Genomic DNA, 25,261 nt, shown 5'->3' with positions numbered 1-25,261 from the left:
ATGGTCACTCTGGATGAGCTTCAGAGTACAGTACCTGTATGGAGATGAAGGAAAACTAATCACGGCAACAGTCCACTAACCTGGGCTTTATTGCAGAGTGGACAGACAACACATAAATGTCCATTTGGACTCTGAGATAATGAAAAACAAGAGTCTCTGGTCTGATGAAACCAAGATGGAACTGTTAGGCTTTAATTCTAAGGATCACATCAGGATGAAACCTGCCACCACTCATCACCACACATCACAATACCATTCCAATAGTGAAGTATGGCGGTGGAAGCATCATGCTGTGAGTTTTCTGCAGCGGGGATGGGGAGAATGATGAAGGTTGAGGGAAAGATGAGCAGAGCAAAGTACAGAGATATCCTTAATGAAAACCTGCTGCAGAGTGCTGTGGACCTCACACCGGGGTGAGGGTTCAACTTCCAACAGGACGCAAAGCAAAGATAACACAGGAGGGCAACTCTGGGGAGTTGAGAAGGATCTGGAGGACATATTGGGTCAGCTTAGCTGTTAGCAAAACAAACAGGACTGAATGGTCTCCTCTCATTTGTCAAATTTCTTATGTACATGATAACATTATGTACTGATCTCAGTAAATTGAGGGCTACAATGCCTACATGGCCCACAAACACACCTGAATGTTATGCCCTGCTTACAGTTTATAACAAATACAATACATTTTATTACTACAAATGTTTGTGATGCACCATCTGTTAGAAAGACAAATGCAATTCATCTTATTACTACGACTGTTTGTGATGCACCATTTGTTGGAAGGACAAATGTGATGCATTTTATTACTTCAAATATTTGATGCACCATCTGTTGGAAAGAAAAATGTGATGCATCTTATTACTACAAATGGTTGATGCGTCATCTGTTGGAATGACAAACGCAATGTATTTTACTATTACAAACGTTTGTGATGCGCCATCTGTTGAAATGACAAATGGACAGACTTGCAAACACTTATCATTTTATTAAGTTGGATATTGTAGTAAAAATACAACTGCTTAGAAAGCATACAACTGGATAACCTAATATGTGGACTGTGCGACACAAGTAATGTAAGGTTTTTTCACAGACGTTTCTTATAATGTTGATTGTCCATCTTCGGTCACTATAGAACCCTTTTACATCAGAGAAATTATTATGTCATTTTTGCACAAAAATACAAGATTAAAAAAATTTTCTTGGCCATCACTCCAAACTCTTGAAGTAAGTGGAGTATTATTCTTTTAAGTAGATGTTTTGAGCATGGGACAGGTACCATATAAATAAAATGTGTCATTATTAAGTGTTCATTTAATGTTCAATTTGATGTTTAATGGTTCACTTTTCTTACATTATAGTAAATGTATGCAAGTGCTGAAAGCCTATAGTCAAGTAACACCATAAAAATGAAATTGAAATGAATTGTTTATTTCAATGATGCTATCCATTTATTCATTCATGTGCACGTTAACTTATTTTATTTTTCAGATTTTTCTCTGCTCATGGACTATAAAAGCAGATAAATAAACCTTTGTGTTTTCTTGTCCTTTTTTTATTAAATTTATAGTGACCGCTAGCGGAGCTCAAATTAATCCCATTCTAGGGAAGTCTCTCACCCGGATATTTCATTCGCTGAATGTCTCACATCTTGTGCTTTAATATGCCTGACAGGGATTAATCACGGCCCTGTGATCGCCGGTGTGATCGGAGCGCAGAAGCCGCAGTATGACATCTGGGGAAACACAGTCAACGTTGCAAGTCGGATGGATAGCACTGGGGTGCTCGGGAAAATCCAGGTAACTATTATTTATTTATGCTGTTTGGAGCTTTTCAAAGTCAAATGTACCCAAATAAAACCTGATGTGTGGCGTTCTATTTCATGGTATCACAGTATTAAGCAGGGAGAAGCACAGAGAGTGTTTCACTGCCACCTCCATAACCCGGGTAGGCGGACAGCTGGCATCTTCAGAATGCTTGATGGAAGGATGGCTTGCCTTTGAATCACCAGCCTGTCCCAAAATAAACAAAACTGGGGAACACACTGAACATGGGAGAGTGCCCCCCCACCCCAAGTCCTTACATACCTGGAATGATAGAGTGGGGTGCAAAAGTATTCAGTCACCTTGAACGTCATCCTCATTTCCTGCATGACAGATGTTTTGTCCCCATGTTTATCCATTCAGTATTTTTAATGTGCTGTAACAACACATTTCCAGTCCAAATAACTCATTTTCTGTAGATATTGAGCTGAAGAAGACAAACTCCACAGTTTGTGAGTATTCAAGGCCTACACATTCCTACTTGTCGAGAAGCCTTGTGCCGCAGTAACAGCCCTCATTCTTTTGGGTATGTAAGTACGTCCCAGTTCTGCCCTTTGTTCAGGTGGGATTCTTCCCCATTCTTCTATCTAGAGACCCTCTCGGTTGGTGGGCTGGCACCTCTGGACAGCAGTCTTCAAATCTTGCCACCGATTCTCAGTAGGAAGAAGATCAGGGCTTTGACTCGGCCATTCCAGAACATTCACCTTTCTGATTCTGAGCCATTCCAGTGTCGCTTTGGCCTTCTGCTTCGGTTCATTGTCACTTCCACTCCGTTCGATTTGGGCGGTTTATAACGGCCATCAAAACTTGGATCAGCAAAGTAAATGACGCTAGGAAGGACCGGCAAGGTCCATCCTTCAAAAGTGGAGCCACCTGTAGGCACCGGCCCGTCGGGGCACTTTGTCATTAATTTATGGAATTTAAGTTGTCCATTGCATTGCTAAAGACAAAGTTAGCGTTATGTTGTGTACAGATTTCTTGTTACGGCTTCAAACTGGCAGTTCTAATACGCATGATGACCACTGGGTCTTAAAAACAGGCAGCTGTGGGATCAGGCAACGCTTTCACGCTTCACAGTGGCATGCAAAAGTATTCAGGACCCTTGGAAGTTGTCCTGATTTTCTGCATGACAAAAGATTTGCCCACATATTTATCCATTTGTTATTTTGAATATGAACTCTTATGTTATAACATTTCCAAAGTTCAAATAACTCATTTTCTGTAGATATTGCGCTGAAGAAGACAAAGTCCACAGTTCGTGAGTATTCAAGGCCTACGCATTCCTACTTAGAATTAGAACAATCTAGACGAGAACAGGCCATTCAGCCCAACAAAGCTCGCCAGTCCTATACACTTGTTTCCTCCAAGAAAACATCAAGTCGAGTTTTGAAAGTCCCTAACGTCTTACTGTCTACCACACTACTTGGTCGCTTATTCCAAGTGTCTGTCATTCTTTGTGTAAAGAAAAACTTCCTAATGTTTGTGCGAAATTTACCCTTAACAAGTTTCCAACTGTGTCCCCGTGTTCTTGATGAGCTCATTTTAAAATACAAGTCTCGATCCACTGTACTAATTCCCTTCATAATTTTAAACACTTCAATCATGTCACCTCTTAATCTTCTTTTGCTTAAACTGTAAAGGCTCAGCTCTTTTAATCTTTCCTCATAATTCAACCCCTGTAGACCTGGAATCAGCCTAGTCGCTCTTCTCTGGACCTTCTCTTGTGCTGTTATGTCCTTTTTGTAGCCTGGAGACCAAAACTGCGCACAGTACTCCAGATGAGGCCTCACCAGTGTGTTATAAAGCTTCAGCAGAACCTCCTGTGACTTGTACTCCACAGATCAAGGCGCTATATAACCTCACATTCTGTTAGCCTTCTTGATGGCTTCTGAACACTGTTTGGAAGTTGATAGCTTGGAGTCCACTATGACTCCTAAATCCTTCTCATAAGGTGTACTCTCGATTTTCCGACCGCCCATTGTGTATTCAAACCTCACATTTTTACTTCCTATGTGTAATTCTTTACATTTACTGACATTAAATTTCATCTTCCACAAATCTGCCCAAGCCTGTATGCTATCCAAGTCCTTCTGTAATGATATAACGGATTCCAAATTATCTGCTAATCCACCTATCTTGGTATCATCTGCAAACTTAACCAGCTTGTTACTTATATTCCTATCTAAATCATTTATATATATTAAAAATAGCAGCGGCCCTAGCACTGACCCCTGTGGAACACCACTCTTAACATCGGCCAGTTCTGATGAGGTTCCTCGCACCATCACCCTCTGCTTCCTGTGTCTGAGCCAATTCTGCACCCATCTAAAAACATCACCCTGAACTCCCACTTCTTTTAACTTGATGCCCAACCTCTCATGTGGCACCTTATCAAATGCTTTCTGAAAGTCCAGATCAATAATATCATCTGCTCCACTCTGGTCGTATCCTTTTGTTGCCTCCTCATAGAATTCCAACATGTTAGTAAAACACGACCTCCCTCTTCTGAACCCATGCTGACTGTTCAGAATAACTCCTGTCCTTGTCATGTGTTGCTCAATCTTATCCTTAATAATTCCTTCCATTAATTTTCCTGTGATGCTTGTTAAGCTTACTGGCCTATAGTTGCTTGGATCTGCCCTGTCACCCTTTTTATATAATGGGATGATATTTGCCATTTTCCAGTCCTTTGGAATCTCTCCAGTGCACAGTGACTTCCTAAAAATATGTGTCAAGGGTTTATATCTGTACTCACTAGCCTCCTTAAGAACACGAGGATAAATATTATCTGGGCCTGGTGATTTGTTTGATTTCATCTTGTTTAATCTGAGCAGCACTTCTCCCTCTACAATTTCCAAATCCCTCAGTACCTCCTTAGTAGTTGCGTTTACCTCTGGCAGGTTATCCACTTGCTCACTTGTAAACACCTCAGAAAAATGTAAGTTTAGGGCATCTGCTATTTCATTGTCTTTGTCGAGAAGTAACAGCCCTCATTCTGTTGGCTATGTAAGTACGTCCCAGTTCTGCACATTGGGATTCTTCCCCATTCTTCTTTCTAGAGACCATCTCGTTTGGTGCGCTGGCACCTCTGAACAGCAGTATTCAAATCGTGCCACCGATTCTCAATATGGTGAAGATCAGGGCTTTGACTTGGCCATTCCAGAACATTCACCTTTCTGATTCTGAACCATTCCAGTGTCTTTTGCATTGGCCTTCGGTTTATTGTCGTGTTGAAAGATGAATCTTCTCCCAAGCCAACCGTCAAGTTCTCCTGCAATATTGTGCGGTGTTTGTGTCCATCCATTGTCCTTTCAACTCTCCCAAGATTCTCAGTCCCAGCACATGACAAGCATCCCCAGAGCCTGATGCTGCCACCACCAGATTTCACTGTAGCTGTGGTGTTTCTTGAGGCCTGGCAAGTGTTAGTTTTATGCCACACACACACACACAGCTCTTTGAAGTTTTGCCAGAAAGTTCAATTTTGGTCTCATCTGACCTTCTCCCACATCCTAAGTGAGTCTTTGCCATGCTTTGTAGCAAATGCCATACGTGCTTTTAAATGGGCCTTACTAAGGAATGGCTTCTTTCTTGCTCCCCTCTGTGCTTTGAAGACTCCAGATTTACACAAATGACACAAAGGTGACAGTCATAATTAAACATAATGAAGTACGACTTGTGAGTCCTTTCTATCTTTCTGGATATAAAAAGCCCCCTTTGTAAGGCCGTTTTCGTTGTTGGACAATCACTGAAAATAACAACAACAAGAACATTAATTTCTATAGCACATTTTCATACAAACAATGGAGCACAAACAAAGTGCTTTACATAATGAAGAAAGAGAAAAAGACAAAATAAATAAGAATTAAAATAAGGGAAAACTAATTAACATAGAATAAAAGTAAGGTCCAATGGCCAGGGAGGACAGAAAAAAACAAAACTCCAGACAGCTGGAGAAAAAAAACAAAATCTGCAGGGGCACCAAGGCCACAAGACCACCCAGCCCACTCTAGGCATTCTACCTCATGTAAATGACCTCAGTCAGTCCTCATGGTGGAAGAATATGGTGATGTTGGTCGTGTGGTCTTCTGGCCTTTAGTCCATCAATGTAGGGACATCACGGTGCTTTGATCAGGTGGTGGTGGCGCAGATCACAACAACACAGAAAACTGGAAAAAGAACAGCAGAGAAAGTAGGGGTGAGTACGGATTTCAGAGCTACCAGGAATAATAATCAGGATTAAACTAAGATGTGGCTATGAGAAAGCCATGTTACAGTAATATGTTTTTAGCAGTTTTTTTAAGTGCTCCACTGTATTAGCCTGGAGAATTTCGATCGGTCAGCTATTCCAGATTTGAGGTGCATAACAGCAGAAGGCCGCCCGCCTCACCACTTCTTTTAAGTTTAGCTCTTGGAATTCTAAGCAGAAACTCGTTTGAAGATCTAAGGTTACGATTTGGAGTGTAAGGTGAGAGACATTATGAAATATAAGATGGAGCAGATTATTGAAGGCTTTGTAAACCATAAGCTGGATTTTAAAGTCAATTCTATATGGCACAGGTAACCAGTGTAGTGACACTAAGACTGGGGTGATGTGCTCAGATTTTCTTTTCCTAGTTAGGATTCTAGCAGCTCCATTCTGCACTCGTTGTAATCGACTGATATCTTTTTTGGGTGGTCCTGAGAGGAGTGCGTTACAGTAATCTAGTCGACTAAAAACAAAAGCGTAAACTCATTTCTCAGCATCTTGCAATGTTATAACTTTTGCTATAATTCTTAAGTGGAAAAATTCTGTCCTAGTAATCTGATTAATATGTGATTTAAAATTCAGGTCCGAGTCAATTGTTACCCCTAAATTCTTTACCTCCGTCTTGACTTTTAATCCTATTGTATCAAGTTTATTTCTAAATGAAAAAAAGGAGCATCTGCTGATGTGAGAAATAAAGTCACTGAAGTGCACAAAGGCAGGGAATGGCTACAAAAAATATCAGAGTCTGAATGTCTCGTTGCACACTGCAGGGTCCATCATCAGAAAGTGGAAGGTCCATCATCATCAGCACCCCGACTCTCACTAGAACAGGCCGTCCATCAAAATTAAATATCAGAGCAGGACGGCGACTCAAAATCCAAGCGTGCCTCTCAGAAGTCTGCAGTGCTCTTTGGCTGACACTGGAGTGAAGGTGCAGGGGTCCACAATTTCAAGAGTTCTCCAGAAAACAGGCATTTACTGGAGGGGAACAAGAAAGAAGCCATTCCTTAGGAAGGTCCACATAAAAGCATGTATGGCATTTGCTACGAAGCATGACAAAGACTCAATTAGGATATGGGAGAAGGTTTTAAGGTCTGATGAGACCAAAATTGAACGTTTTGGCCCAACTTCAAAGAGCTGTGTGTGGTGTATAACTAACACTGGCCAGGCCTCAAGAAACACCAGAGCTACGGTGTGTGAACACGCTGAACGCAGCCCCAAGGGGTTGTGGCCGCTCCTCTGAAACCCCCTCTTAAATGTTAATTCAATGGGAAACAAACACAGGTTTTCATCTCCTCTTTGCTGGATCAGATGCTGGCTTGCTGCTGCTGCCGCCATGCCACGTGTTCTGCATCTCGAACATTTAAAGGTCTCTCTTCCCCCAGACATCCTCTGCTTTATTCTTTATGCTTTATTATGCTGTATTCAAATAATATTTCTGACTCTTGAAAACCCTGAATGAACCTTTGCAACTTTGTGACCCGTTGAAATATGATGGTGGCAGCATCAAGCTATTGGGATGCTTGTCATGTGCTGGGTCTAAGAATCTTGTCATAGTTGAAGGGACAATGGATGGATACAAACATCGCATAATACTGGAGGAGAACTTGACAGTCGGCTTCGGAGAGGATTTCAACATGACAATGAGCCTCAGCAGAAGGCCAAAGTGACACTGGAATGGCTCAGAATCAGAAAGGTGAATGTTCTGGAATGGCCGAGTCAAAGCCCTGATCTTCCTATTGAGAATCGGTGGCAAGATTTGAAGACTGCTGTCCAGAGGTGCTAGCCCACCAAATGAGAGGGTTTCTAGAAAGAAGAATGGGGAAGAATCCCAATGTGCAGAACTGGGACGTACTTACGTAGCCAACAGAATGAGGGCTGTTACTTCTCGACAAAGTAGGAATGTGTAGGCCTTGAATACTCACGAACTGTGGACTTTGTCTTCTTCAGCTCAATATCTACACAAAATGGTTCATTTGGACTTTGCAAACGTATTGTCACAGCATAAGAGTTCATATTCAAAATACAAAATGGATACATATGTGGACAAATCGTTTGTCATGCAGAAAATCAGGATGCCTTCCAAGTGGACTGAATACTTTTGCATGCCACTGTGAAGCGTGAAAGCGTTGCCTGATCCCACAGCTGCCTGTTTTTAAGACCCAGTGGTCATCATGCGTATTAGAACTGCCAGTTTGAAGCCATAACAAGAAATCTGTACACAACATAACACTAACTTTGTCTTTAGCAATGCAATGGACAACTTAAATTCCATAAATTAATGACAAAGTACCCCGACGTGCCGGTGCCTACAGGGGGGCTCCACTTTTGAAGGATGGACCTTGCCGGTCCTTCCTAGCGTCATTCACTTTGCTGATCCAACTTTTGATGGGCGTTATAAACCGTCCAAACCGAACGGATTGGAAGTGACAATGAGCCTCAGCGGAAGGCCAACGCAGAAGACACTGGAATGGCTCAGAATCAGAAAGGTGAATGTTCTGGAATGGCTGAGTCAAAGCCCTGATCTTCACCATATTGAGAATCTGTGGCAAGATTTGAAGACTGCTGTGAAGAGGCACCAGCCCACCAACCGAGAGGGTCTCTAGAAAGAAGAATGGGGAAGAATCCCAATGTGCAGAACTGGGACGTACTTATATACCCAAAAGAATGAAGGACTGTTAATGTAGCATAAGGCTTCTCGACAAAGTAGGAATGTGTAGGCCTTGAATACTCACAAACTGTGGAGCTTGTCTTCTTCAGCGCAATATCTACAGAAAATGAGTTATTTGAACTTTGGAAATTTATTGTTACAACATTAGAGTTCATATTCAAAATACCAAATAGATAAATATGTGGGCAAATCTTTTGTCATGCAGAAAATCAGGACGACTTCCAAGGGGACTGAAAACTTTTACATGCCACTGTGAAGCGTGACAGTGTTGCCTGATCCCACAGCTGCCTGTTTTTAAGACCCAGTGGTCATCATGCGTATTAGAGCTGCCAGTTTGAAGCCGTAACAAGAAATCTGTACACAACATAACGCTAACTTTGTCTTTAGCAGTGCAATGGAAAACTTAAATTGAAAACTTAAGTGTCCCAACAGGCCGATGCCTAGGGAGGGGGCTCCACTTTTGAAGGATGGACCTTGCCAGTCCTTTCTAGCGTCGTTCACTTTGTTGATCCACTTTGTTGAAAGAAAGAAAGAAAGAAAGAAAGAAAGATATTTCCATCGTTGCGTGGAAAGCTTTTTGTCTGCCACTTTCATGCATCAGCAGGCTTCCCTAAAACTGGGGTACAATTGGACAGTTTTAAGTTAGGGACTACGAAAGGAAAAAATATATATATACTGTATATATCCCCTTCTTCCTGCACCATAGCGTTTTAAATTTAACTTTCTATTATGGACCTGACACGCTGCAACCATTAGAAAATTACAGCTCAGCGCCCAAAAATCCATCAAGCCCCCCTGGATGCCTTGCTTCTAATTTGAATTATACTATCATTACATTCATTAACATTATTAAAGCTTCAAACTCTGGCAAGAAAGAATAAGCCATCAGACGAGCCGCTAATTAGCGCGTCCCTTTGTACCTTCCTTTTATCTGCAAGTGAATTCCTCATTCTCATTTAAGATTTTCTTTCTTAGACCCTCAGCGAAGGGCTAATTGTAAAACTATTGTGCCATTCTCCGATATCTCGCATGATGGCATGGCAGCTGTCAAAACAGAGGCGAAGTGAAAATATTAATAGCACGATCTGTGCCACGCATATCCTCGTCCCATTTGTTCCTGCTGTGTGTTCTTGGAATTTTATGAATGATTGTCTTTATCACCTCCGGCTATTCTGGGAGATGGTGGTGTGGGGCTGAATCTACTGGAACAGAGGATCGGGAGATGACAAGAGTCAAAAAAGGCAAGGGTCGAAGTACCGTCAAGCAAGATAAATCCGAGCAGCTCCAACCAAAGGGGCGAAACAAAGACGGAGCGCCAAACCAAAAGAGCAAAACCTGACACTGAGGTTCTACTACCGCTAATGAAGGAAGGGCTTCTGTATCTAGTGAGGGATACCCAGAATGCACAGTTGCCAGCATTTTTACAGCCCCTCGGTGTTTGTCCTGCTTTATCACATGAATTATAATCTGGAATGAAAATGGATTTTCATTTGGCTTTTATGTTATGGACCTAACAGCATACCAGATATACTCGTGTATAAGCAGGGTCTTGAAAGCCGAAAAATCAATCATAAAATCAGACCCAGATTTATATGCCCATTCAAAAATGTGACACATTTTTTTTTTTACATCTTCTTGCCTCCTCAAATCTTGCACCAGTTTCTCAGACACATTGAATTTTGTTGCAGCAGCACAGTTACCAATTTCTTTCGCCACTTCAACGACATTTAATTTCAAACCAGCTTCATAAACTGCTCAAAAAAATTAAAGGAACACTTTGAAAACACATCAGATCTCAATGGGAAAAAGAAATCCTCCTGGATATCTATACTGATATAGACTGGGTAATGTGTTAGGAACGAAAGGATGCCACATCGTTTGATGGAAATGAAAATGATCAACGTACAGAGCCCTGAATTCAAAGACGCCCCAAAAATCAGAGTGAAAAAATTATGTGGCAGGCTAGTCCATTTTGCCAAAATTGAATTGCAGCAACTCCAAATTGTACGCAGCACTTTGTATGGCCCCTGTGTTCTTGTATACATGCCTGACAACATCGGTGCATGCTTCTAATGAGATGACAGATGGTGTTGTGGGGGATCTCCTCCCAGATCTGGACCAGGGCATCACTGAGCTCCTGGACAGTCTGAGGTGCAACCTGGTGGCATTGGATGGACCAAAACAATGTCCCAGAGGTGTTCTATTGGATTTAGGTCAGGAAAGTGTGGTGGCCAGTCAATGGTATCAATTCCTTCATCCTCCAGGAACTGCCTGCATATTCTCACCACATGAGGCCAGGAATTGTCGTGCACCAGGAGCCACTGTAGCAGCATAGGGTCTGACAGTGGGTCCAAGGATTTCATCCTGATACCTAATGGCAGCCAAGGTGCCTTTGTCAAGCCTGTAGCGGTCTGTGTGACCCTCCATGGATATGCCTCCCCAGACAATCATTAACCCACCACCAAACTGCTCAAGCTGAATGATGTTACAGGCAGCATAATGTTCTCCATGGCTTCTCCAGACCCTTTCACTTCTGTCACGTGCTCAGGGTGAACCTGCTCTCATCTGTAAAAAGCACAGGGCACCAGTGGTGCATCTGCCAATTCTGGTATTCTATGGCGAATGCCAATCGAGCTGCATGCTGCTGGGCAGTGAGCTCAGGGCCCATTAGAGGACATGGGGCCCTTGGGTCACCCTCATGAAGTCTTTCTGATTGTTTGGTCAGAGACATTCACACCAGTGGCCTGCTGGAGGTCATTTTGTAGGGCTCTGGCAGTGCTCATCCTGTTCCTCCTTGCCCAAAGGAGCAGATACTGGTCCTGCTGATGGGTTATGGACCTTCTATGGCCCTCTCCAGCTCTCCTAGAGTAACTGCTTGTCTCCTAGAATCTCCTCCATGCCCTTGAGACTGTGCAGGGAGACACAGCAAACCTTCTGGCAATGACGCGTATTGATGTGCCATCCTGGAGAAGTTGGACTACCTGTGCAACCTCTGTAGGGTCCAGGTATCGCTTCATGCTACCAGTAGTGACACTGACTGTAGCCAAATGCAAAACTAGTGAAGAAACAGTCAGAAAAGATGAGGAGGGAAAAATGTCAGTGGCCTCCACGTGTTAAACCATTCCTGTTTTGGGGGTCATCTCATTGTTGCCCCTCTAGTGCATCTGTTGTTAATTTCATTAACACCACAGCAGCTGAAACTGATTAACAAGCCCCTCTGCTACTTAACTGACCAGATTAATATCCCATAAGTTTCATTGACTTGATGCTATACTCGGATTAAAAAGTGTTCCTTTAATTCTTTTGAGCAGCATATTTTCTTCTGATCGAACGCTCCATCGTGGATAAGTGATGCTCTTACGATAAAGGTGTATGAGGGTGTGAGATACAAAAAACACAAATCAGTGCAAACATCGCTTTGGAATAGTTTGGGTATTACCGCATGATCACGTAGGCACAATACCTAGAAAAACAAAGGCTGTGGTCTCCGTGGTTACTCTCTCAGGTGGGCGTTAGCATATCGTAAGCTCTTGGACCAATAGCGTGAGTTTTCCACATTCGGCTTATACGACCGACATTATAAAATACCAGAAATCATACATTAAAATCAAACCCCGACTGATACGCAGGAGAACTTAAACGCGAGTATATACGGTAATTCAAAATTGTTGACGTGGAGTTCAAATAAAATTCTTATAAAATAAAATTATAATTTGTATATACACCATTGGTCAAAAGTTTTAGAACACTTCAGTTTTTCTTGAAATGTAATCAGCTGAAATGAAACAAATGGTCTTAAATGGTGAAAAGGTAAGCAGTAAACATCCAGAGGTTTAAACTTAAAGGTTTAGGTTAGAAAAAACTGAAAAAGAGAAATACCAGAACATTTCAAACTAGCTGTGTGTGGTCATCAGGACAAAAAATACAACCCAAAGACCCCCTAGCAGTCAGATTTACTATATTGGTGAACTTGGAAAGGCGTCTGCTAACTCTTGGGTGGAGGATGTGGACCCACGTGTGCTTGCTGCCCCGATGGCTTTTGTCAGAAGACGCTGGCCGTGCCATATCTTAGGCATATCATCCTATTAACCTGTGTCTCGAGAAAATACCTCCAGATAGACGATGGTTTTTAGTGAAAACTTCAAGCCTTGCCCTCCGTTGCTGAGGTGTTTCACTTGCATATTGTTGAGCCGCGGCATTTGCTTTGTTTCGACGTTGTGTCTCTTCATCTGTGTCATTAGCACAACGTCGTCGTTGCGGTGTTTGCTGCACACACCTGTCTTTCATAGTGAAAAGTGAGGGGCATGCAAGCGCCATCTAGAGGCTGCCGTTGAGCGTGAGCAGAACGGACTGCTTCATACACACATAAACACACACAGGTCTTTCGTAGTGAAAAAGTGAAGTGCAGGCAAGTGCCATCTAGTCGCTGTGGTTAAGGATGAGCAGAGCGGACTGCTCCGCACACACACACACACACACACACACACAGGTCTTTCGTAGTGAGAAGTGAGGTTCATGCAGGCACTGAAAAAATGTGAAAGTGCCTGCAAGCTCCATCTAGTGGCTGCCATTGAGTGTGAGCAGAGCGGACTGCTTCATACACAAACACACACACGTCTTTCATTTATATATGTCTAATGGGCCTTCTTCAGGGAACGACTAATAGGTTACAATGTCTCATCTTGTTGAGTAATGTTTCATTTTAGCTACTTCATTTATGGTATTAATATCGGCAAATGGGAAGCATGTGACACTATTGAGTTTTTTTTTTTTTTTATACTCCCACTAATTCAAATTTACCATTTATACATTTTTTTTAACTATTGTTTGAAAGCTTTAGATTTGTTCACATTGTCCCATGCTACTATTTTTATTTTGGTAAAAATTGGCAAAGGTGTCCCAACTTCTGTTGATTACTTAAAGCCCCTCTTGCCTGTCTTAAAGTAGAGCTGGAGCAGTCTGTGTTGCTATACCCTCTGAACTGCAACTTGGGCAATAGTCCAGTGATAATGGCAAGAAAACGGCAATTGGCAAACGAATTTAAGCAGAGCATTATTACTCTTAGAAGTGTAGGCCTTTCGTTTTGAGAGATTGCAAAAAACAAAAAATCAAAGGACGTTCAGTACTGGCCAGTGAGTCCAGTGGTGTGCAACACAATCCAAAGGCACTTAGAAACTGGAGGAGATCTGGCAAAGCCAAAGTCAGGAGCCAATCAGAGGACACGTTTCTGAGGGTCATCAGCTTGAGTGACAGGCGCCTCACAGCACAACAGCTTCAAGCACAGCTTAACAGTGCAGGTCGACAAAAGCAAAGTGTCAGTTTGGACTGTGAAGAGGAGACGTTGTGCTGCGGGGTTGACAGGGCGAGTGGCAGATAAGAAGGTCATTCCTTAAAGCAGGGGTCGCCAACCCCAGTCCTGGAGGACCACTGTGGCTGCAGGTTTTCATTTAACCCTTTTTCTTAATTAGTGACCTGTTTTTGCTGCTAATTAACCTCTTTTGAACTAATTTTAATTGATTTACGATTGAAGACTCAGACCCCTGAATTGTTTCTTTTTCCGTAAAAAACAGCCAAACAATAATGAGATACAAAATGAGCCGAAACAACTGGTGTCCATCATACAATATCTGAAAATAAAGAAAGGTGAAGGTCTCAGGAGTGTCGATCTGCTCAGGTTCACTAAACATTTGAACAGTCCTCTTAGAAAAGAATAAATCAACAATTTCAGAAATGTCTGCTAATGCACAGTGACAGCAGCAACAAGCCATGGAATTAAAGAACAACAAGAATCAGCAAGTCATTAAGCAGCTGGTTGGAGTTTGAGGCCCTGACTTAGCTGGTCTTCTGTTGGCTCCCTCACCTCACATTTCACTTCTGTTTGGTTGCCATTTAAGAGAAGAAATGAAGCAATTCAGAGGAACGATGGAGAAATTCAGGGGAACAAATCTTAAACAAGCAGTTCAATTAAAATGAATTCACAAGAAGTTAATTAGCAGAACAAACAGGGCATTCATTAAAAAAAAGGATTAGAATGAACACCTGCAGCCATGGTGGTCCTCCAGGACCAGAGTTGGGACCCCTGCCTTAAAGGACTAAATAGGGCCTTGAAATGCTGGCTGTGGATGACTGCAGACTGGAAAAAGTCTTATGGGCCAATGACTCCAAATTTGAAATCTTCAGTTCATCACGCTGGGTGTCTGTACGCGGATGAGTTGGTGACAGGATGGTCCCTCATTGTGTGACGCCAACTGTCAAACATGGAGGAGGAAGTGTAACGGTCTGCATGGAGGCAGAGTGGGTGACTGGCATTGTGAATCAAAAGGGCTACCTCAGTTTGTCTGTTACATGAGCAAAAGGTGCAGGCAACTTGGATGAATGAAAAATTTGAATACCCTTTTGTACACTTAATGATTCCTTGAGTTATCTTTGCCATTTGCCATTATTTATTTCTTCTATGCCTTGATTTCATGAAACATTAATGAATTGCCTTTTCATAAAAACTGAGGTGTTCTGAAACTTTTGACTAACACTGTATATATATTTTAAGAATGCTAGGGGTCACTGTTGCCCCTTAACACTAGAATTACAAGAGCCTATGAAAAAACTCGTAGATCCGTCCCACCTTAAATCGCTTCGCACCTCTCCGTCAGCGTCTTTTGTCCTGTAAATGTGTTGATAAGCAGCAAACAGCAAGCAGCCTGCTATCACATCCCCCACCGGCGCACAGTTTTCTCAGCTCAAGTCTGTTTATCTGAGTGTCAGTTTCTTACAGTTGTTTAGAGTGAGAAGCCAAGCAAAATGACCCCTTTTGTAAATACTATATCGTTATTTGGAACACTTGCATTTCATGTGCGTAACGATCTATGTAAACACATCCTTAAAACAGAAACGTTTTTCATGTTTTACTAATAATTAACAAAATGTAGAAATGAAGTGTATATAATGTGTGAAGTCTGAATTCCAAATATCAAAGAAACATTTTCACAAAAGGTACAAATATAACACAAGTGCACTTCCATTCAAAAATATAACTGCAGAAAACGAACCCACGTTACGGTGCGACATTAACACACATTTACTACAACAGCTTCGGTGGCGCAACGGTATGAACTGTTGACTGGAAATTAAAGCTTCACGTGTTCGATCCCCAACGAGTCTGTTTTGAGAAGTGAGCTGCTCATATTCTTACTATTCTTAGAATAAAAACATACATTTGATTCCAGTCTGTAACAGCCGGTGAAATTTATGGTACTTGTAAAGGTTAGCTTTGTTTTTTTTTTTTTATTCAGTTTTATTCTCTCAGCCACGTTCACGATCCCAACTCCTCCGCATTTGACACTGCTGTTTTCACATAGACGCGCTATAACAGAGGTAAACTCAAATCATGACAACGATTCTACATCGGATCAAAAATGCACTTTTGCCATCGCTGTACTTTGCATATGTACATGGGAATCCCTGCACTCTACGTGTGGGTGTAGGAAGTAAGTAAATGAATAAAGGTAAGTGGGTAAATAGCATTCGATCTGGCTTTTATGTAAGTAACATATAACTGTTAATGTTTTGGGCACATGCACCACCCTTTGTATGTAAGAGCCAGATCGAAGGCTCTGGTAATTCTAGTGTTAAATCCAACAGACAGACACTCTGGACACAAGTTAAAAACACCAAGAAGTTTTCTTTTAATTATTTCTACTTTTCCAGTGCCTCCAAAGCACCACAGCCACAATAAACACAATATTCTCTCCTCTCCACCACTCCTCCCAGCAAGCTCTGTCCACCTCCTCCTGACTTCGGCTCGCTTGCTGGGTCTCCAGCAGTCCTTTATATAGTCCTTGACCCGGAAGTGCTTCTACTCTTCTGTCACTGTGACTTGCCAGCACTTCCACGTCAGATGGAGAATCTGAACTCTTTAAATCAGCCCAAACGTACTATGGGGCTTCAGTCCTCATGACTTCCAAGCACTTCTGGACTGCAAGGGAAGCATGACTCCGTCAGGTCCTTTCAAAGCCCCCCCTGGAGGCACCCACAGTACCCAACAGGGCTGAGAAACCAGACTCCAAGTCCCAGGATGCCCTGCGGGAATCAGGGGCACCACTGCGCTCCAGGGTAGCTGTCGTCTAGCGTTTTAGGGGAGGAAAGTGTCCAGGAAAAGCTGCCTTTCCCCCATCCTTCCATCACAGGGGCGCCCCAGCCGGAATGAGCTGCCGGCCATCCGCCACTATATATATATATATATATATTACTTATTGCTAGTTTGTGGTTGCAGCATCAGCACAGGAAGGAAGACAAACAAGAGTCTGCTACCTCAGCAGTACCACCATTGCTTCTCTCCCTGCTTCTGTGCAGAGTGTGTCATGATGTAGCTGGCAGTGCCGCAGCACGTATGTGACAAACAAGGGGTGTACAGCCTTGGCGGCCTCTAGTGGCTAGTTTTGGCAATGTCTAAAACACCGTTCACCCTGTTGCTTTCCTTTGGCCCTCATCTGTAAGCACGAATGGCCTCAAGTTGTTTGGCTGTAAATCTGTACACGACTGTATAAAACACAAACTGATTCAAGGCAAATTCGGTATAGCCCGGTGAATACATGAGTAAACAAAAAAAGATGACTTTTTCCCACCACGATTCAAACACAAAACACCCCTCATCATGCAAATAATCATATGTACAGTAAACAGAATAAATACATTGATACTAAGCTTGGACTCGTCTCTACTTAAGATGGTGGCCATTTCTTTCAAGTGCCATTCTCAATCTATAAATCTATTTTGTTGTCTCTCCAAGTCAAGTGTCTTTATTGTCATAATATTCCTACAACATATTGCAGCATAGAGTGCTGAATTATGGTGTGCGGACGAGTACAATGCATTCCCCAGGCCGGCTGTGCGACATCTACAAAAACACGGGACAAGTACAAGGCAGGTGGAAAGCTGTACTATAATACAGATCAGTGGCTGCGCCATGACAGTTACAAAAATGTGCTGTGGAAATACTAGCGTAGCGCCCTTGGGTCTCAACCCAAGTAGGAGGAGCTCAGCCAGGGGTCAAGACTTGTCTCAGGAGGACACGACACAAAAGCAGCTCCGTGATCGCCATCTTGCGGACACAGCACTTCAGATGCATCTCCTGGCTACTGGAGTCCATCTGGCTGGGTTTGTGGTCACCAGCAAGTCTCACTAGGCCGGTGGGTTAGTGGGTAGTATGTGAGTTGCCTCTGATGCAAAGAGTGGTGGGCAAAGGAACGGAGCATGTGATGGTGATGTGCCCAAAGCACTCCTCAAACACCATGTGTGTGAACGCTGATTTTGGAGCTTTTCCAGTGGTCCTGCCCCTCGGGACAATTGAGGATGTGTGTGAGATGGAATGTGTCTGTGGTTAGTAGAACATTGCTGTGCCTTGGAATGTTTTTGTGCGATTAACCGTTGTGTGCATGTTGAATATGTAATTTATTGGAGAGTCACCCAAACTGGAGTCAGATTCCTTGTATGTATGTATACTTGGCTGATAAATTTGACTCTGAAAGAGTGCGCCACCACAGAAAAAAGAAACACTGATATAGATAGATAGATATGAAAGGAACTATACAAAATTGATGGATAGATAGATAGATAGATAGATAGATAGATAGATAGATAGATAGATAGATAGATAGATAGATATGAAAGGCACTATACAGAATGGATAGATAGATATGAAAGGCACTATATAATAAATAGATAGATAGATAGGCACTTTCAGGCACTTCCCAAACCAGACAGTGATGCAGCTGGTCAGAACCTTCTCGATGATGCCCTTGTAGAATGTGATGTGGTAGGCTTGTCCTCTTCAGCCACTGAAGGGAGCTGCTGCATATCTTGGCTATGGAGCTGGTGTTAGTTGACCAAGTAGGGTCAGCTGCCAGGTGCATACCAAGGAATTTGGTGCTCTTCAACAACAGAGCCCTCAATTTTCAGTGAGGTGTGGACAGCACGGGCCTTCCTGTAGTCAATAATCGTCTCTTTCGCCTCGTCCGCATTAAGAGGCAGATTGTTGCACCCCTGTCCTTGACTGTGTCATACTATTCAGTAATATGGTATTAAATTACATTAAAAACTTGTACAATTTAAAATGATTGTAATAGTTTGTACCTCACAGCATGCATACACACAACCATTTTAAAGTACTTATGAGGTGAGAGGTGGTGCGGGTAGTTGAGCGCCTTACCTTTAATCTCCATTTTTTTATAAGGTGTTATCTATTGATACCTCAGAAGGCATGGAAGGTCAAAATTGTGGTGTAACCATTGCATGGAAGAAGTAAGTCTGCTGTGTTAGATGACCAGGACTCCCCTCCATGTTAAGTGATGTTGATTACAGAAGCCCCCTCAGACCTCCTTATTACTGCCTTGTGTGTAAAATGGGTTTCTGAGAACAACTCCAGGGTGACAGCCTTCCATTTTTTTTTTTTTGAAGGTAACAGAGGAAACCAGCAAGATTCTGCAGAACCTGGGATACGTGTGTACGTGCCGAGGAATCATCAACGTCAAAGGAAAAGGAGAACTGAAAACCTACTTTGTCCACACAGAGATGACCAGGTCACTTTCACAAGGCAACGTAGTGTCCTGAGGGTCACACGTGCCCACCCTAGCTGGCCAGATGTCCCAGAGACTAGCCCACCATCTGTACATTACTTCGCTCTGTCCTTAGATGCACGAATTTCAGATATGTTGTGCCAGTGGTATCTTACACCGAGAGGGGGCCTGTATTCGAAGGCAAACCGTGATCTGCACTGGAAGACAAAGACGTAGACAACAAGAACAGTTTTGTATGGCAAAGGTTTACAGAGGGTGGGGGGAAAAAAATGTGTTTTCATGTTTTAATGCCATTGTTTTGTAAATTTTATTCATTAAAACTTTCTATGTATATCATGCTGTACGGTGATATTCATATAATGAGGGTGACCTCAACGATAAGATGGACACTGAAGGTCACGTCAGCAAAAGCATTCGAATGATAAGAAACTGAAGAAACATCAAGATGGATGGCAGTGATACAAACAAAGTAAGAGGAAATGAGCGGACGTCAACTAAATCTACTGACCACTTCTTTACAAAATCCCCATTGATGGGGGTCTCGGGTGACACTAGTGCGTTACACACTGGACTGAGAGACTTTCTGCACACTTTACTGTGCTTTACAGTTCATTTGCCGTTTGTTACAATCCAGAACCATTCGTTGACGATTTTAATTTTAAACTGAACACTTGGGGTTGAGTTCTCTCTTGTGTTCTTAAATGGCCATCCATTAATAATGAGGAGCAAAATGACAAGGAAACCACCGGCTCTCCAGCGAATGCAGCTCCGCTTCAACAAGAGTATCTGCAGCACGAGGAACCTGCGCTAGTAAGAGGGGACACGACGGGAGGCTAGAGATACTGGATAGTCGCTTCAGAACGGATACTGGTAACGGGACTGGGACTGGGACTGAGCTCTGGAAGCTGCTGATGATACTAAAGTCACACAATCGGACACTAGTAGATAGATAAAGAGTGAGATATGAAAGGCACTACATAATAAAATGAATGAGTGAACTAACTAACCTGCTTGTTTAGCTGTTCCCAGAGTGAAATTTGATTTTTAAAGAAATTCAATAGATAGAAAGAAGTGAAAGGCACTATATAATAAATATATGTGAAAGGCACTATATAATTGATATATAGATAGATGTGAAAGGTACTATATAATAGACAGATAGGAAAGGCACTATATAATAGATAGATGTGAAAAGCACTATATAATAGATAGAATTAGAATTAGAACAATCTAGACGAGAACAGGCCATTCAGCCCAACAAAGCTCGCCAGTCCTATCCACTTGCTTCCTCCAAGAAAACATCAAGTCGAGTTTTGAAAGTCCCTAACGTCTTACTGTCTACCACACTACTTGGTAACTTATTCCAAGTGTCTATCGTTCTTTGTGTAAAGAAAAACTTCCTAATGTTTGTGCGAAATTTACCCTTAACAAGTTTCCAACTGTGTCCCGTGTTCTTGATGAGCTCATTTTAAAATACAAGTCTCGATCCACTGTACTAATTCCCTTCATAATTTTAAACACTTCAATCATGTCACCTCTTAATCTTCTTTTGCTTAAACTGTAAAGGCTCAGCTCTTTTAATCTTTCCTCATAATTCAACCCCTGTAGACCTGGAATCAGCCTAGTCGCTCTTCTCTGGACCTTTTCTAGTGCTGCTATGTCCTTTTTGTAGCCTGGAGACCAAAACTGCACACAGTACTCAAGATGAGGCCTCACCAGTGCATTATAAAGGTTGAGCATAACCTCCTTGGACTTGTACTCCACAGATCGTGCTATATAACCTAACATTCTGTTAGCCTTCTTAATGGCTTCTGAACACTGTTTGGAAGTTGATAGCTTGGAGTCCACTATGACTCCTAAATCCTTCTCATACGGTGTACTCTCGATTTTCCGACCGCCCATTGTGTATTCAAACCTAATATTTTTACTTCCTATGTGTAATACTTTACATTTACTGACATTAAATTTCATCTGCCACAAATCTGCCCAAGCCTGTATGCTATCCAAGTCCTTCTGTAATGATATAACGGATTCCAAATTATCTGCTAATCCACCTATCTTGGTATCATCTGCAAACTTAACCAGCTTGTTACTTATATTCCTATCTAAATCATTTATATATATTAAAAATAGCAGCGGCCCTAGCACTGACCCCTGTGGAACACCACTCTTAACATCGCCAGTTCTGATGAGGTTCCTCGCACCATCACCCTCTGCTTCCTGTGTCTGAGCCAATTCTGCACCCATCTAAAAACATCACCCTGAATTCCCACTTCTTTTAACTTGATGCCCAACCTCTCATGTGGCACCTTATCAAATGCTTTCTGAAAGTCCAGATAAATAATATCATAAGCTCCACTTTGATCGTATCCTTTTGTTGCCTCCTCATAGAATTCCAACATGTTAGTAAAACACGACCTCCCCTTCTGAACCCATGCTGACTGTTCAGAATAACTCCTGTCCTTGTCATGTGTTGCTCAATCTTATCCTTAATAATTCCTTCCATTAATTTTCCTGTGATGCTTGTTAAGCTTACTGGCCTATAGTTGCTTGGATCTGCCCTGTCACCCTTTTTATATAATGGGATGATATTTGCCATTTTCCAGTCCTTTGGAATCTCTCCAGTGCACAGTGACTTCCTAAAAATATGTGTCAAGGGTTTATATATGTACTCACTAGCCTCCTTAAGAACACGAGGATAAATATTATCTGGGCCTGGTGATTTGTTTGATTTCATCTTATTTAATCTGAGCAGCACTTCTCCCTCTACAATTTCCAAATCCCTCAGTACCTCCTTAGTAGTTGTTTACCTCTGGCAGGTTATCCACTTGCTCACTTGTAAACACCTCAGAAAAATGTAAGTTTAGGGCATCTGCTATTTCATTGTCTGTATCTTTTAATTCCCTTTACTATTCCTGATGAACTTGACCTCCTCCTTAACTGTTCTTTTACTACTAAAATACTGAAAGAATCTCTTGGGGTCTTCTTTCGCCTTATCTGCTATATTCCTCTCCAACTGTCTTTTAGCCTCTCTGATATCCTTCTTAATGGTTGCCCTCATTTTCTCATACGCGCTACGGTTCTCTTTGCAGTCATTAGTCTTATATGCCTTATACAGCAGTTTTTTCCTTTGCAACTTCTTTTTTAAATCTTTATTAATCCATCGTGGAGATTTTTTAGTTTCCTATTACTTCCAAATTTAGGTATGTATCTGTCCTGCATTACATGTAAAACATTTTAAACCTGTTCCACTGCTCCTCGACTGTCTCCACATTTAAAAGCTTATCCCAGTCTATCCTACTTAGACTTTGTCGCATCTGCTCAAAATTAGCCCTACTAAAGTTCAACTTAACAATTTTAGTCTTTGCATCTGTACTCTTACAAAATACTGAGAATTGTATTACATTATGGTCACTTGACCCTAGTGGTTCAATCACCTCTACACCCTCAATTCTATCCTGATTATTACAGAATACTAAATCCAGATAGGCTTCACCCCTTGTTGGTGCTTTAACATGCTGTGTTAAAAAACAGTCGCTGATTACTTCTAAAACTCCTGCTCTTGTGCTCCTCCATCTGTAAGGTTATCCCAGTTAATATTTGGATAATTAAAGTCCCCATGACTATAATATCCCCTGTAAACTTGCCTTTTGATATTACTAAAAGATGTGTGTTGAAATTACTGTCTGAATTGGGTGGTCTATAACACACTCCTAAAATGAGACCTTTTTCCCTAATATTTTCCAGGCGAAGCCACATGTCCTCACTAAGATGGGGCTCATCATCCAACTGAAGATGACTTACATTTAATTCCTGTTTGGCATAAACAGCAACCCCACCTCCTTTTCTGTTCTGTCTATCCTTCCTAAAAATGTGTATCCCTCTATGTTACACTCATCCCCATCTTTGTTATTTAGCCAGGTTTCCGTTATTGCTATAATATCATAATTGTGCTCTGCTACATACAACTCCAACTCACTTACCTTATTTTTGATACTTCTAGCATTAAGGCAAGCTATTTTTAATGTGTTAATCCTTCTATCTTTACGTGTTTGCTTAAAATTTACATTACTATGCATTTTTATTTCTACACCATTGTTTGTTCTTCCATGTATAGATCTAAATCTGGCCTGTCCTAAACTCCCTGCCCCCATTCCCTCGACTAGCCTACACATACGCCTCCCCAATACATTGGTGCCCCTCCGGTTCAGATGTAACCCGTCACGCGGAACAGGTCCCATCTGTTCCAAAAGGAGTCCCAATGCCCCATAAACCTATACCCTTCTACCCTGCACCAAGATTTGAGCCACGCGTTAAGCCTTCTAATCTCCTCAATCTTACCTGGACTGGCGTGGCACAGGCAGAACTTCGGAGAAGACTACCTTGTCAGTTCTGCTCCTCAGCTTGGTACCTAACTCTTTGAATTTGGATCGCAGAACTGACAGACTACCCTTATGTATGTCATTTGTTCCAACGTGGACAATGACAACTGGATCCACCCGCTCTGGCCAAGAGCCTATCCACCCTTCCAGGAGGTCTCCCACCTGTGCTCCCGGAAGGCAACACACCGTCGAGACTCTCTCTCTCTGGAGCACACCTGCGCTTCAATCCCCCTAATGATTGAGTCCCCAACTATCACTACCTCTCTCTTTTTGGGAACTGGTTTTGAGGTGGCCCGTTGGGGCTCCTCAACCCTGCCTACCACCTCAGAATTATCAGAGTCACCGTCCAGCTCCGCCAGGACATGATAACGTTAGACACTTCTAATTCTGGGGTTGATGCCCCCGGACAGTGTGCACCCTTTACCTTACGCCTTGCGACCGTGACCCACCTATTCCTACCTGTCTGGTCTGGAATCTCCTCAGCGCCACCTTAGGGGTGCACACTATCTCTAAAGGACACCTGGGCCAAGTCCGCCAATTCTCTATTACAACGCAGGTCAGCCAACTCCTCCTCCAGTTCAGCGACCCTGAGCTCGAGGTGCTGGATCAGCTGGCATCTCTTGCAGATGTAGCCCTCATAGACAACTGGCTCTTCCAAACCATCATCTAAAAGTCCAACATCCAACAGGACTTGCATTGCACTGGCCTCATTATTAAAATTTGATTTGGGATTACTAAGCTGCCTTAACTATATATTTTTTTTTTTCTTAAAATTAAATTTCTTCTTAACTTAAATGGTAACACTAAGATCTGCTACAGATATTTTACACCTTTTCCCCTTAAGCTCCTGTACTGTTCTCCCTCTCAGCTGCCTGCTGTTTGCCTTTCTATGAGGTTAACTTTACTTTTCTCTGTCTCTTCTAGCTTTGCGCTCTTCTTACTTATAAGCTCTTCACTCGCACTGTTTGTATTCCCCCGTATTAATGAACCAATACGCTGTCGCCCACTTAACTGTTCTGCCTCTGGACGGCTAAGGACTGTTTAATCTAAAATAAACAAATAAATAAAACTTTACTACCTTATTTGCTCCTTGTGCCTGATCGGTGTCTTAACGCAGGCCGCTTACCTGCGCACTACTGAGTTTCCACCTTTTACTGCTTTGAAGTCAGCCGCGGCCTTTTTTTCTTTTCCTTTAAACTAAGGAATCGCTGTTACGACGACGCGGTTATTTATTTACAAATGCCGATATCAGTTACTTCTGCTTTCTACCCTGCCGCCTCGATGCTAATTCAAATACAGATAACAAGAAAAAGAACAAGTACAAATAACTTTTCCAAGCGCACTTCCAAACACCCAGCTACTTTTGCTCTTGTGCGGGCAAAAAAAAACCCTTCTAAAGGGAAAAAAGCTTTAAAAATTCCCACACGGTTCCTTAGAGGCAACCAAAACCCAAGTTTTTAAGAGCAAAATGTATTTTTTTAATGTAAATCTCACACCACAGAACAAACCAACACTCTCAACAGACTCTAGCGTTTGCAAAGCACACGTCAGCACAAAGCACACGTGACTCT

At 42.3% G+C, this 25,261-nt stretch overlaps 1 protein-coding gene across 1 annotated transcript in view; it reads left to right on the top strand.

Annotated features, from left to right (window-relative positions):
* Positions 1 to 19,641, top strand: part of LOC120515751 (adenylate cyclase type 2-like) — a 623,137-nt gene extending 603,496 nt beyond the window's left edge. Inside the window, exons 24-25 of the mRNA XM_039737035.1 lie at positions 1,672 to 1,796; positions 19,190 to 19,641. Coding sequence (XP_039592969.1) covers positions 1,672 to 1,796; positions 19,190 to 19,342 — 278 coding nt within the window. The 3' untranslated portion in view covers positions 19,343 to 19,641. The remainder of the gene's footprint in view (positions 1 to 1,671; positions 1,797 to 19,189) is intronic.
* Positions 19,642 to 25,261: the final 5,620 nt, after the last annotated feature.

The sequence above is a fragment of the Polypterus senegalus genome, chromosome 15 (assembly GCF_016835505.1).
Source record: "Polypterus senegalus isolate Bchr_013 chromosome 15, ASM1683550v1, whole genome shotgun sequence".
Classification (NCBI taxonomy): domain Eukaryota; kingdom Metazoa; phylum Chordata; class Cladistia; order Polypteriformes; family Polypteridae; genus Polypterus; species Polypterus senegalus.
The sequence above is the reverse complement of the archived record's forward strand: the minus strand, read 5'-3'. Positions and strand labels throughout refer to the sequence as shown.